General features: G+C 40.7%; 1 protein-coding gene across 1 annotated transcript in view; it reads right to left on the reverse strand.

Moving 5' to 3' along the window:
* Positions 1-305: 305 nt before the first annotated feature.
* Positions 306-15,406, reverse strand: part of LOC145778484 (leucine-rich repeat-containing protein 71-like) — a 33,643-nt gene continuing 18,542 nt past the window's right edge. Inside the window, exons 2-11 of the mRNA XM_082589970.1 lie at positions 10,619-10,774; positions 9,106-9,197; positions 8,324-8,460; positions 8,006-8,152; positions 4,948-5,107; positions 4,469-4,642; positions 3,855-4,023; positions 3,410-3,631; positions 2,654-2,775; positions 306-528 (exon numbers count right to left, since the gene is read on the reverse strand). Coding sequence (XP_082446096.1) covers positions 403-528; positions 2,654-2,775; positions 3,410-3,631; positions 3,855-4,023; positions 4,469-4,642; positions 4,948-5,107; positions 8,006-8,152; positions 8,324-8,460; positions 9,106-9,197; positions 10,619-10,774 — 1,505 coding nt within the window. The 3' untranslated portion in view covers positions 306-402. The remainder of the gene's footprint in view (positions 529-2,653; positions 2,776-3,409; positions 3,632-3,854; positions 4,024-4,468; positions 4,643-4,947; positions 5,108-8,005; positions 8,153-8,323; positions 8,461-9,105; positions 9,198-10,618; positions 10,775-15,406) is intronic.

Genomic DNA, 15,406 nt, shown 5'->3' on the forward strand with positions numbered 1-15,406 from the left:
GATGGAGTTCTCCATGCAGCCAATAAAAGACTGCACTGCCCTGTCTTCCAATTTAAACTTTTTTTCCTGTTTACAAATTTGCCCTTATTTTGGCATTAGGTAGCCTACGGAGTCTTGTTTTGCCGTTATAAAACAGCAAAAACTCCCTTATAAATTCACCCTCCAGATTCATCTCTATCTTTTTTTGCTTTAAATGTTAGAATAGTGACCTCTTAGCTAACGCTCAGGGTTGTAGCTTCAACAAAACTTAAATAGTCTTTATAGAGCAAGGTAACAACAAAAGTTGGTGACGCCAAGCCTGACGAGAAGGTTTGTAGCTTTATTTAAAAAGATAAAAGCAGTGTATAAACTGTAGCCTACATGTTATAAAAGTATGCTCTTGCTTATCACAGTGAAATAGAATTAGCTCATAACCGACTGCATGTCGTCATCTGGCGTCCTTATGTCGGGTTTATAAGCTGGATCGCGAGTTGCCATAGCCTCGTGGATCTTCAAGTAAGTCGGGTGGTCATCAGGAAAAGTATTTTTCTAAAAAAAAGTAAGTCATTCGGTTACAAGCGTCACATGCAGCTGCATGGGAAACTAGGCCTACCATATTTTCATAGCCTAAAAAGAGGACACGTTTCGCCAGCAAGTAGAGTTTTACGCTTGAAGAATCGTTTACTTAATCAGGGGTTCTTATCTAGGGGTGCAAGCACCACTAAGGGGTGCGAGACCTGTGCCTAGGCGGTGCGGGGATGCTGAAATATCAAGGTTAGTCATAATGCGACGTAAGAGGCAAAGTTGTTTTTACCAGGTTTCAACAAAAATTTCAAACTGTAAGCGACTATTAGCTACTTTTCAGCCAATCCTAGGAGGGGGAGCTGCGAGAACTGGTTGATAATTTCAAGGTGGTGCGGACAAGGCAAAAGGTTAAGGACCGCTGTTTTAGATCATTACAGTATAGGTCTATAGGCTACCCAGCAAAAAATACCGAAAAAAAAAAACAAACAAGAAAACAGATTGACTGAACGTTTAACTTATTTTTTCTCATTGTTAGTGCTTCCTTAAGACAACAAATGATTTTATATTATTAAGAGTCAACAAAAAGTGAAAAAATACCTAATTTTTAGACAGTTTCAGTCAGACAGCAATGATCGCAAAAATCTGTAAAATGTGACAAATCAGGCACGACCTCCAGATCAAGCCTTAACTTTTTTCAAGGAATGGTCAGTCTTAACGAAATTGTTAAATTACTTGCAAGAAATATGATTAAACAGTAGGCTGCACAGCGCACATAACCGTCAAGATACTAAAAACGGCGTGAACTAAAAATCGGTCCCTTTCCTTGCAAAGCGGTAGGCCTATCCATGCCACGATTTCTTTTGCTGGAGGTTAGGTGTTGTATAATTGCACTTATAGACATTCGATTTGTTTCAAGGAACCAAACTGAATTGGTAATCAACAACGTCTACAAACGTTGTATCAATATAAAACGTAGGCTACATAGGTAAAAGAATAATTTTTTGTGAAAGTGTGAACAAGGCCTTTAAAATGTCGTTTAATATCTTACAGTGAACGTTCAACAACAGTTCCATAAAATGCACCAATTTCTTGTAGAATTTATAAATCAGCATGTTACATTGGTAGCCGATACAAAATGTTTAGAAAACAAATAGCCTACAAGCCGTCGTTGAAACGTCATCAAGCAATATAATCCTGTTGATAATATAAGCATGAAAACCAAACTGTCAAAAAAGAGGACATTTGAGCATTTTTTAGTGTCCTCGGAGGACAGTTCATTTTTCTTGAAAAAAGAGGACAAATCCTCTTAAGAGGACGTATGGTAGCCCTATGGGAAACTGATTGTAACCGCTGCAACTGCCAACCAGCAACAGAACTAAAGGTGATTGCTCATCTAGTGTGGTGGACCTCGAGAGTTGCCAAATAACAACATTTCTCATTGTTAACCTAAATGGATAGATGTAGCCTGCAAGAAGAAATGTATTTAAAACTTGGCTGATCAATACATTACATTTATCCAAAGCTTTACAGTTGATTAGCTGCTTGTAGCGTACTTTCATTACGTAGAGTGGTATAAAAGTGTGTGAATGCAACTGAGATAACTAATCGGTTGTTTTTGCGGGTAGTAGGAGTGGCGGCGTTTGTGTGTTCTGCTTTCGCGGTGATTTCTGTCGAGTGTGTGGAGTTCGTAGCGGGGCAACTTTATTTTCTCATCTATCGCTTAAGTTTTATTTAAATTTATGGGGCCATCTTGACTTAAATAACCGCATGTTTTTCTTCGTTGCCTTGTGTTGTCACAGTGTAGCTTCCGCATATTTTACGTTTGATATACGTAGGCTACTACTTTTGGGCAATGCGCCGAATCGGTACGTGAAGTTACACTGAAACTTGATTGATCTTGATACAACTAAACCGATGATTTCAATCATCATCATCGCCCATATCTGAATAAGGCGTCGGCTACCGTGATTTTCCACAACGATCGATTGTCCATGTTTGTCAAAAATGCTAAAGTCAATCACCTGATCGAGGCAAGTGAAAGATGAAATCATCAAATTAACCGATGAATGGGCGATGACGTCACAATCATTTGAAACCTACTGAGGGTCCATTCACCGGTGCAGACCAGGCCATGCAGTGTCCAACTTACATGAAGATTAATTTTCAGCAATCCTGGAGCAGACGATGTGGCAAGGAAGAGCCGATGTCGATTGGCCTGGTACTGGACAGCTCCCCATATAGACTCAACTCCTCCGAACCCAATTTTGTTCCCTGCATCAAACCAAGTAACTTCTTCAAAAACAACAAACTACATAACCTGCAGCCATAGAGAGGTATCGGTTAATAAATCGGCCGGTTTATTAATCATTAGGTCTAATTAGGCAACCAAGCATGCACAACTTTACAAGAACAACGTTCCAACCGTGTGTGGTTGCCAGATTTCAGTTCAGTTTGTTTTTATTTCTGACCATCACAACGAAAAAAGCAATATATGCCAAACATAGCAGGGGTCCATAAAAGGTAGAAGCGACAAAACGCAGACGTTATAACGTGAATGATACCAAAGCAGAACAATCAGTTTAAAATATGGCACGGTCGCAACACCTTAATGGAATTTTTAAAAATTCAGAAGAAAAGAGAGAGAAAAAAAAGACTAGTAAATTTTTTTTAGCAATTTAGATAAGTAAAAAACGACAATGGTTGCAACGGACATGCTCTGATGAATCTGCTTTACCACAAACTGCAACAAAGTTACAACATAATACTGCAGTGCGCCAACGCAGAAACGGCCAGCAGGCCATGTCATATCATGGATGACTTTGCACGGTATGGCACCAGCAACATACTTGGTACCAGCATGAAAATCTCCATTCCATGGCCTGCTGATGGCTTAGTTATCACTCACTGGATAGGTTAAGATTGACCAGGGTCATGCAACCAGGAACAAACACCTTTCCATCGGCGTGTTCGGTGTGGGGGTCTGTCAGTGGGTGGACGAATTCAGGAAGGTCAACCACCTCTGTGTCCATCGGTGTGCTCAGAGCGGCTGCCCGCTTGCCCCCTTCCTTGCCTCCTCCTCCGGACTTCTTGCCTTTGGCGCCCTTTGGTGGCTCAGTGGTTGTTGAAACTGCAGAAAAAAAAACACAATTTTTATTACTATTTCGCGCATGAACAGACAAATCACTGAATGCTTTCGAGTCCTCCGGTGGGAAGAATTTTCCATAAGATACAAAACTTATTGTTGAAATGGCAACACTGGTCAAAAATTGAACGTTATGCATGCAATTGGAAGAAATATAATGCTAAAAAATTGTCATTATTTAAACATCACACCATGGCGGCAGGCCTACTTTTCTTGGATCGATCTTCTTTCTTTGGAGTCTTTTCTGGAAGATCTGATTTTTTAGCTTCTGGTTTTTTCTTTGACGAACCGCGGTTGCCACGAGCGGTCGTCACCTGAGAACCGCTGCGGTTGCTGTTCGGTCGATCTTTCGACTCTCCACGCCTTGACCCTGGCGCCTGCAACACAGCAATATTGTGTCTCTGAATGAAAACAATTAAGTCTCAATTGCACCAAATCTTTCCAGGAATCCCTCGTAAAGGCAATTCAGCAAACCAGCAAACTGGGTTACCTGGCAAAGTCATTACTGGCAAAACTTTAGCCACAAAATTCCAAAGTGGCTATTGTTACCGTGACATCCTCACTTAAGAGCATGGTTTCGCGATGCTTGCGACAGTATGCGTTATGGTTACCACGCATCCTCCGCGGTAACCATAGCCGCTGTCAAAAACTGAATATTTGATAGGAACTGAAAGAAACCGAATGAAAGTTGTAAATTGGCAGTTTATAATAAATTTAATTGGCCTTTATAAATAGCCTTGTTGTCTGGGATGGGCGTATTCAAGTTTAGAAAGTGAGTTGAACATACTGTACTCCAGAGCTGCACTGGACTCAGTTACCTACCGAAGTGCCTCTTCCATAGTATCCCTGCTGGGAGATGAGCTTCCTCCTCTGAACAACCTCCTCGTGTGTCAGCGGGAAGCGCTGGAGAACGTGAGCCAAGGCTTTGCATCCCTCATCGGATATATGGTTGGAAGCGAGAGAGAGCGATAGAAGGAGGCGGTTCATACGCAGTCCCTGCGGCCAGGTTGGGAAGTGCATAGTTATTAATTTAGAAACAGTCTCGAATTGTGTGACATCCCTATAGGTAAGTGGAGGGACAAAATTAAAAGTGCCACTACTGCATTTAACGAAATATTAGAAAACGTTCGATTTAAGTCTTGATGAAGTATTTAATTTTTAAAACTCAACAAAACACGGCAGTAGTAATCGCACGCTGTTTCAATTTTCATCTTTTTCAGTTAGCTTTGCAGTCAAATGGTGGTAACGATCTAAGTGCGTCCCCTGCGCAATGTCTATGTTGATAGATGAGATGAAATTACTTTTGCAATCTCTTGTGCCCCCGCATCACCGATCCAGTTAAAGCTCAGGTTAAGCGATGAGATGCTCTTCGACTGCGCAGACACATTCCCGAGACAACGACTGATCATTTCGACTCCTTTGTCAGTGATTTGATTGTTCCGCAGCGATAGATGCTGCAAACTGGCAAGCGAAATATACACCATGAGCTTAATACAAATTGATCATTTTACTACCATAAATAATAAAATAAATAGTAAAATCAAAGTTCTGCACCGTTAGCTCAGTGGTTACGCGCCCGGCCTAAGATCACGCGGCGCTGGTTCAACTCTCGGGGTGTGCGCTTGAGCAACGCATTACAAGGACTGCTCTTCCTTGGAATAATTCCCCGCAGCAACACTTCAACAATCGAAAACTTCACTCTGTCAATCTTGGTAACCGGCCTTGCGTCTAAAGCCTCTACGTTCTACAAGTATGCGAAACCACCAGGAATAACCTATCAAGGCTTCGTCAGTCCGAGGATAAAGATTCAAAACCAAATCAAAAATGCTGATTCAGATTCTTTGCGCCAGTAGAATATTAGATTTGGTGATTAAAAACTTGAACAGATTGGATTATTACTTGTTGAAAGAGCAACAGAATTTGTAGTTGAAAAAAGGTGAGTCCCATACTTGATCCAAGCATCGGGGGATGAAAAGATAAGGTTCTCTTTATACTTTATACTAAACTTCGACACTAACACAAGTAGGTAGAGATGTACCGATACCAATATTTTGGCCGATACCGATCCCGATACCGATATCACTTTTTTAGGCCGATACCGATACTGATACCGATATTTTGGCCGATACTTTGGTGTTACAAAAAGAAGCAATTTTGGTATTTGCAAGGAATTATATCAAATGCTAAGTTTTACCTTATTTGCATAAAACTATTAAAAAAAGCTTTAAATTGGCATAATTTATTAAAGATTCAAGAATCCAATCTCAACTGCATTGTTGTGTCATAATAGTAGGTTTTAGTAATGAAAAGCCACCGTAATTGATGATTGGGGTATAAGGGAAGAAACATTACATCATAATTGGGGTTTCTGAAAAATTAATAAAGTGTTTGCGCAAACTCTCCAAATAGGCTATCATAATTGATAATAAGATGTAAAATGTAAACCAAGTGATTTGTGTAGTCGTACAAAAAACTATTCGACAAGTAATGTGCAACCTAAGGGCGCTTGTTGTTTGGTTGAAAAGCTTTTGCCAGGCCAAGACTACCCAGGTAGCAAAAATGCACAATTCTGCATCGCTCCCACCCCGCCAAATGCTCAAAAAACCCGTGCAACTCGGCTGCCCCCAGCAAGCCGGCTCCACCAGTCGGCGATTCAACTTCCACCTTAGCCGCAACAAACTCACCAAGCCCAAACAATGTCACGGCAGAATAAGTAGGCCCAAAAAGAAAGCAATGGGACCACGAATCCTCACCAAACCAATCAAAATGGTCTTGTTGCGCCCAAGATGACAACCTCATTGCGAAGAAAGGAGCGTCCCCCTCGGCACAAGGCTGAGCACTCACCAGCACAGCGAGCTGCCGCGACCCCCCAACCACAACGGTGGAGCTTCCACACTAGCCATTTCAATTCTTGTCGATGTCAATTCTTGCTACAAAACGGCTGCCGAGAAACATATAGTTGATTGGATGGTCTAAATGGCTAGCGTGGAAGCTACACGTTATGGCCAGCAAATCGCAACAGCCCGCCGCACCAGTGAGCGCCCAGCCCCGTGCCGACAGCAGGGAAGGAAACTCCCCCCCCATAATGAGGCCGCCATCCCAGGCGCAACAAGACTAGTTATTGATTAGTTCAGTGAGGATTTGCAGTCCCACCGCCCCACCCCGAGCCCACCCACTCCGCCACAACATTGTTCAAGCCTGGTGAGTCCACCACAACGAAAGGCGGAAACCAAATCACAAACTGACAGAACCAGCCCACCAAAAAACAACCAAGCCACACAGGTCCCTCAAACGTCCAGCAACGCAAAAACGATGCAAAACTACACATTCCCGCCACCTGGGTAGTCTTGGCCTGGTTTTATCCTCTGCTGAGAGTAAAAAAAAACACAAATGATAAATATTGGAGAAATTGAGTCTCCTTCACAACTTAAGAATCGAACAACGCAAAACTGCCGAAACGTTTAGTTTGAGTGAAAGAATCACTGTAAGCAAACAATGCCAAAAGGTGCGCGCATGATGTCATGGGACTGTGAGGTATCAAAAATTTGAACAGGTTGTTATTTTTCTACTTCAATGTGACGTTAGTTACTACTTTAAAAAATCTATATTTTTGTTTCCGCAGAAAATCCGCAGCAAACGCCTTTTTTTACATGTTTAGTATCGGCCACAGTATCGGCCAAATTTTGCCGATACCGATGCCGATACCGATACTCAAAAAATGGCCGATATCACCGATACCGATGCCGATACCGATATATCGGTACATCTCTACAAGTAGGGTGGCCAGTTCCTTTTTCTTTGCCGCCTCCTTACGCCCACCCAATTTATTACACCCTGGGTAGAGGTGAGCGGTGATTTTCAACTACCAGCTTAAGCCGGGAGTCGAACCAGGATTGCTTGATTGGAAAACGAGCGCCTTATCCGCTGCGTCATCCCACCAGCAACTAGCATTTCAATTGAATCGTTATGAATTCAGAATCGTTATGTTTTGTGAGTCGTAACAAACATGTCTTGAAAGATCACCTGAACCTTAGCAGCTGATCGGCACAAAAGAGATTTTGCTCAATGTTATCACATTTGCAATCAAGAAAACGCAAAATCGCAGGTGATGACACCATTGTCACAGCTAAGCAAGCGCGATATTAGAACAATAAGAAACAATACGTTAGAACGTGATACGCTGTTAGGTTTCTGGCGAATCTCATGCCACATAAACCAACGTCTTTTGGGTCGTGGGCAAGGAACCGTTTGGTTTTAAGGGAAACAAACACTTTGTTAGAAACTGAATAAAATAACGTGACTCGACATTTCCAAAACAACATGACTCAGTACGTTAAAGGTCACTAGGATGTCACTCACGGTGTGTCAGGTGTCATCAGCAGATGGAAGGGTTCAACCCCTGGGATTGGATTCCCATCCAGAACTAACGTTTTGATCGCGGGAAGACTGGGTAGAAATGCCGCCAAAGTCTTTATTGAAGTTTCTGTGAGACCAGCGTTCCAAAAACTAAAATCACACAACGAATCACTGAAAGCTAAAACACTTAAAACGGGTGTTGTAAAGAAAATCAATAGAAAAATGGCCACAAGAACGTCAAAGTAACACACGAGACAACCAAGTCATAGAGTTCAAAGAAGTGGAAGCAAGAACTTCATGTTTGAGGAAATATGAACCAACTTGATGGACTGTAGGCGATCGAGAAGGCAAAGTTTGAGAACTCCAACGGTTTTTTCTTCGACTTTCCAGCTCCTTATAAAGATTTCCTTGGCGTGATTTATTTGGAGTTGTTTCGTTTCCTCGAGGTCAAATTCCACCTGGGAACATAGAATCCTGCGTCAAACTGCAGAAGCTCCAATCTCAAACATGACAATCAGTTGACGGATTCCGGCGACTGAGTAGTGAAGATGCAGCTGAACAACAAACGCACTCCTTAATGGGCAGATTTCAGCGCAAAAAGAACTTCGCCAGAATTTAAAATTGATAAGTTTGAATTGTTAGCACTGCTTAACTGTTTCACATTTTATTGCATTTGTACTACCCAGTCTTCTAAACCGAGGTTTCTTAACTACCATGCTTGGCGCAGTCAATGAAAGAAATGACGGCACCCCACCGGTTCGGACAAGCAGGGCGTGAACTTATCAAATATTTACAAAACTGTTGTTGCAAAGTAAGCGGAAATTTGTAAAGAATTACTTCGACTGCTAGTGCCCCTGTACTTGCTCCAATTACGTCACGGTGAAGTTAATACTCAAATGGAGCCAAAACTCCGCTTTGAGCGTTGGGAAAGATGACGTTGTGACGCGACGTCTATTTCACTGAGTTAGTCATTCTGTTAGACAACCACTAGCCGCGCACGCTTCCATCCAAGCACAACCTTACAAGGGCTGTCAGTTTAGTTGCCAACAAATTCACCAGAAACTGGCAGCACGGGTTGTTTGAAATTTCAGTGCAATTTTCACCTGCACGCTTGGTCGAAGGGTCTCTATGTTGTCAACGGTTGTGTAAGTTGTTGGTGGTGGTTCCACTGGATCCCCAACGCCTTCCTCGTCATCTGTCAATCAACCGGAGCACAATTCAATAAATTGATTATTGTCAGAATGAATCTAACCTAAGCTGGTTCAAAAAATTGAAAAGTGCCTATCTAAAAAGACGCAAAATAACAGAAAAACAATGCAACCTGATTGTGACTTGGGTTTCCCAATACACAAGCAGCTGACGCTGAAATAGGCATGCACCTCTCTTCCTTGTTGACCGCTCAAATTGCGACGTGTTGTGACTACATGCTACATTAACATGTGTCCATCTCAACAGGCTATGCATCGGCTGCATAGCCGAGTGGTGAGAACCCTGGAACGCCGATCGAAAGGGCGCCGGTTCGACACCACTCAAAAGCATGCTGCTGTGTCTTTGGCAGGACACTTAAAGACATGCCTGAAGGTGGTCACGAAGATTGGCTTTCCTGCCTTTCCGTCCACTTAATCTAAATCTTCAACCACCAGGTGTAAGCCTGGATACGACAAATAAACAAACAGGTTATGCGAGCATCAGATATTCAACCCGCTGACCTTCACCGAAAGGGAGCATGGCATCTCGGCAGCTGGCATTCTTTTTATTCTAGCTTCGCTGCAACTGCTCTACACATTCAGTAGTCTTGATTCCACTGCATTGAACACACTTGGAACACTCAGCAACAGTAGACTATGTGATGTCACATTATACCCACAAAGATTAAGCCGGGATCAGCAGCCTACATAATTCAACAGTTGATTACGAGCAGGAGACGGTCATTCAGTATGTACATTGTACAAAGGCTTGGCTCCTCAAACAACCTATAAGTGCTGAGTGCAAGCTACAAACAAATCACTGACTCTACGATCTTTGAGTAGGTTACCTGCCTATGAGCCACTGAATGGATGCAGTTCAACAGATCAGTGTCCTGTTCATAATCATGAAAAATCAAAGGCTATAATCGAAAGGGCACCATTCAGCAATCGACGGAACGCTTTTCAGTCGTTTTAGCGTCTTGCCAAAAACACAGTCACATGCTCTTGAACGGAGTCAAATCGGCACACTATCGAAAGTCGAACCAGAGATCTCACCAGTCGGCTATATGCAGCCGGGTGCACCATCTAGAAAATCTGAATGAAGCTGACCTGACCAAACTTTCTACCAATTGAATTCGTGTGACAAAAGAAAATGATTGACTTCAGTTCAGCAGGCCAAGAGCCTAAAAAGGGTCGTAGGCATTCCTGAACGTTGGCATTTCAAAATCAGGGGCTATAGTCAAAGGCCATTCTTCAATCGACGGCACGACTTTAGGTGCCTTGCCAAAGACACAGCCACAATGCCATGCCACATGCTTTGGAACGATGTCGAACCGGATATACAGCCGACTATTGGCCTCATACAGTCCTGGATAATAACCATCCAGAGTAGGCTATCAAAACTTTCTTTGGACAGTTAATCAATTACCTGGTGATGGTTTTGCATCTTCTACCATGGGTGTTGTTGGGCGTTTGGCTCGCGGACGAACAATAGGAACATGGTTTTTATTCAAACCTGATCTCTGCCATAGTTCCACAAAATCATCAGCAAAGTTTCCAGTGCAGGTGTAAGGCTCAGGAGTGGCTAAGAAAAAACAATCATTTATTGCTAACACATTACATTACTTTGAACATTGATACGTTTTAAATTATTAGCTTACACTTTACAGCATAGTATACGTTGGATCAATGTTTTGTAAAATACGGTATACTTCACTATACCAGTACCAGTAGGTATAAACTTTTAAAAAGTGTCAATTCTGTGACATGTTTTAGCAAATAGAATAACTGTGATGGGAGTTGCAAAGTTAAGCAATATGCACAAACAGCTCTTTTAAGACTTTATACACCAAAAATGATTGACTGGTATCTTTCTTTCAAGTAGACGTATAAAAGTCAAATTGTCTGCACTAACAAAGAAAAACTTCATGGAATGAAAAGAAAACATGGATTTGGTAATGCAAAGTACAGTAATAGATACTGAAGTTTTATAAGACGAAATTTCAGTGTGAGGTTAAAGTCAACATCAACATAAATATTAAGACGATAAAGATGGGTAGCGGGCGTTGTATGGAAGTGAACTACACACTCATATAACGGCCGTGAACAGGACAGCGACACCCCTGATGGGTACTGTGGTGACAAAGGGTGTCCCGAGTACAAAGTCTCCATTCACGTGCGTTTCAATAATAACCAAAACTTCAAATAGACATGAAAAACACAAAACCGTCTTCCAACAGAATCCGAAAGTAAAATTAATCCAAGAACGGCAACTGAATGACTGACATTGTGCGACCACACCAAACTAAGACTGCTTGAGTGCGACCGCTCTGCGAAGAACCAAAAGAAAAACTGGCCGTTGTGTAAAGAACCAAATGAAAACTGATGTGTTGTGGAACCACTGAAGGTGACAGTGCAGTGGTAGCAGTGCCACGGGTCAAAGCCTGCAGCGTACATTTGGAATGTGACTCGCGTGGGCCAATCAAAGGATCTGAAGGATACATGCGCACATACTGGAAAGGCAAAGAAGCCTACATGCAGATTTCAATTCTACAGTAACAATGAGTGTTACTTGATTACAAATAGAAAGGTGATGAAATGTAATGCAAAGAAGCCTACAGATGCATAAGAGATAACAAAGCTTTGGTAGAGAGTTTGCTTTGTTGAACCATAGAGAAATAAAACATAGTAACTTTAGCGGGTTTAGCACACTTTATTTCACACAAAATATAACATAATTAAATAAAATAAACTCAAACGTTTTCGACACGTACGTGTGTCCTCATCAGGAATTAAATCTGCAATACATAAAATGAAAAATCGTAAGATAAATTTGACTATGCACTGTAACTGTAACGACATTCTGGACTGAAAGCACAAACTGAACAAATAATACTTTTATAATTTATAATTTTGTCTAAAAAAAAATTTTTAGACAAAATTATAAAACCGTACATACCCAAGAACTACATGCTTAATTCAACTAATCAATTTATGGAAAAGTTAAAAGATTTTAAGTGTCCACCCAATAGTCGCATGGTGAGTTTTGATGTTGTGTCTCTGTTCACTAACGTGCCTCTGAAAGAAACTATTACTATAATTGCTGACCATTTTTTAGTGAAAACCAACCAAATCGACCGCCCATTGCGAAAAAATACTTCATAAAATTATTACATTTAGCCACAGAAGGCATGTTCCTGTACAACAATAGTTTGTTTCAACAGATAGATGGCGTCACCATGGGTTCCCCATTGGGCCCAACACTGGCAAACTTTTTCTTGGCACACATCGAAACCAAAATATTTGAATTTTATCGTGATTTTTATCCCAAACTGTATTTACGTTATGTTGATGATATTTTCGCCATTTTTGGTGATGATGAATCGTGCTCAAAATTTTTGAACCTTTTAAATTCGCAACATAAAAATATCAAATTTACACTTTAAAAATCCAATGATACCATCGCTTTTTTAGATGTTGAAATTGAAATTAAAGGCAATTCTTTTGACACCTGGATTTGGCGAAAACCTACCAACACTGGCTTGCTTTTAAATTATAACGCTCTATGCCCTAGGAAATGGAAATCTGGTTTAATCTTGTGTCTGTTATCTCGTGCTCGTTTGGTGTGTTCTGATGATCAGTTGTTTCAGAAAGAAATCAAGAAATTAAAAAACATGTTTTATTTAAATGGATATCCTTTTCACTTTTTCAATAAAGTCTTAAACACCTTCATGGCTGATGAACCAAAAGACACGCCTGAAGAAGTAGATTTTGGTTATTTCATTAATATACCCTACCTAGGAAAAGATTCAACAATTTTTGCGAAAAACCTAGCTAAACTTATAAAAAAGAAATTTTCATGTGACATTCATCCTGTGTATAAAACATTTAAAGTGCACCAATATTTTCAATTGAAGTCGCCTACCCCCTTTGCTCTTTCTTCAAATGTTGTGTATAAATTTAGTTGTTTGCGTGACGCAAACCAGACATACATTGGTATGTCAACCAGACATTTGTTGACAAGGGCCGGGGAGCACTTAAACCCAAACCTAACAACTAAAAGTGCAATTAAAGAGTACATCGCCTCTTGTGAAACGTGCACTGACAATGTCTCGATCGACCAATTTAAAATTATCTCTCGAGACAGATCTGATTTTCAGACTAAGATCATGGAAGCCTTAAGAATCAAACGTAACAATCCATCTCTCAACCGGCAGTTATTCGCCTGTGGCTCATCGTTCCTTTTGTGTGTGTTCTAATTGTTTTGTCCAATGCCTGTAGTCTACACCTCGCGTGATCTGCTTCCCACCGCATAATTTACTCGCAATCATTCTCGTATCATTTGTTCAGTTTGTGCTTTCAGTCCAGAGTGTCGTTACAGTTACAGTGCATAGTCAAATTTATCTTACGATTTTTCATTTTATGTATTGCAGATTTAATTCCTGATGAGGACACACGTACGTGTCGAAAACGTTTGAGTTTATTTTATTTAATTATGTTATATTTTGTGTGAAATAAAGTATGCTAAACCCGCTAAAGTTACTATGTTTTATTTCTCTATAGATAACAAAGCATTGATTAAAAATTTATGCTATTAATTAATAAGTTTACAAGCACTAACAATAACATGTTAACTCTTGTGCACCTTGATACTTATGTATGTTTTGTTTTCTTTCAGCTTAACTGATTTTAGCAGTAAGTTTTTTTGTTTTTTTTACTGAAGTGATGTGTTCAATCGTCACCAAATCATGACTCTTGTCTACTTCAAATCCTTACTTCACTACTTAAAAAGAAGAAATACAAAACCTGTTTATATTTCCAAGTTGTTTTGCTAGTCTTGTCCACTGTTTTGTTATCAAAAGGCAATGTAATATATTTTAATTCTCTATGTTTTGTTATCATTAGCTTTGCGAGGCCTGGTGCGTTTTTAAAATGCCTTGCAATAGATTGAGTTCCGCTTTCAGCAGCATAATCGTTGCTTACTTCGCAATGTAGATATAACGACCTGTTTCAGCCTGATACTGCGAGTTCGCTGTGATAATAGCGAATTGCACTAGCTTTCGGAACACAGTTCCCTAGTCATGTGCTATGACGCACACAGCATATATAGATGAAATACTTTGCACTTCCAACACGTAAAGAAATCAAATTCTTGAACAGCAAACGTCTTCGTCGATTCCAAAATAAATATACACGACTACTTGCAACAGCTACTTTACAGTTGGCAATTATTTCCACTTTTACAAGCTATTCAATGTCGACTAGAACTCTACAATAATTTTCAATATACTTTTCATTACAACTTCTAATCCCCAAGTAATATACAACACCAAACACAACTCTCAACACAACTCTAACTGTAATCAAATCACGCGGCTGTTTATAGCAGGTTTGCTCAAACCAGAAACTTCCAGAAACTATGGTAATATTACATAACAAGAACTCATTCGTCTGGCCTACAAGTCAAAGAAGTTTCCAGAATCTCACGTACACAAAGTTTTCTAGAAGCGGGTATCACGTAATAGATTGCGTAACTAAAGATTACTACAGCGGTCAGTATTCGACGAAACATCACAACAGAACTACACAATAAAGTAGTTAACCTATTCTAGAACAAAAATGTAGCCTGTCGCGGGACTACGCATATTGATTGTGGCAGGCGCCCTCCCTACAATATTGTTGCAAACAATATAGCAACACAATCAATACAAAACAATACAATCACCTAACACGATAATATGCATAAGATTAAATTGTCTTCATACAACTTATCCACATCTACTGCAATACTTTTTACCGTTCTAAATGTTTTCAGTGCAGTGGCGAGCTAGATGACCCATTTTCCCACATTGGAAACACTTCCTCTCCGGATAGTGCTTGGCCAGATCGCCTTCTCTGTGATAGCTGTAGTAAGTCTTTTTATCAAACGAGCAGTTCCTGATTATATGCACAAGCTCTCAACACCGGTAGCAGTGATTGTCACGGCAATGCCTGTTCTCCGAATGTCCATCCTCAATAATGCATTCCCTGGCAAAGAGCCTGCGTTTCCCGCATCGATAGCAAACTCCAGATGATTGTCGCTAGTATCCTCTCCTACGGTCCTCAATCCTCATGTGCGTAGTGTCCGCGGTCATAAGATCGTCACTGATGTAGATTATTTCCTGCATAACAATCTCGAGCAAAGTGACCATTCTTGCCATAAGAATAACAAGTATTC

The sequence above is a fragment of the Aplidium turbinatum genome, chromosome 10 (assembly GCF_918807975.1).
Source record: "Aplidium turbinatum chromosome 10, kaAplTurb1.1, whole genome shotgun sequence".
NCBI lineage: Eukaryota > Metazoa > Chordata > Ascidiacea > Aplousobranchia > Polyclinidae > Aplidium > Aplidium turbinatum.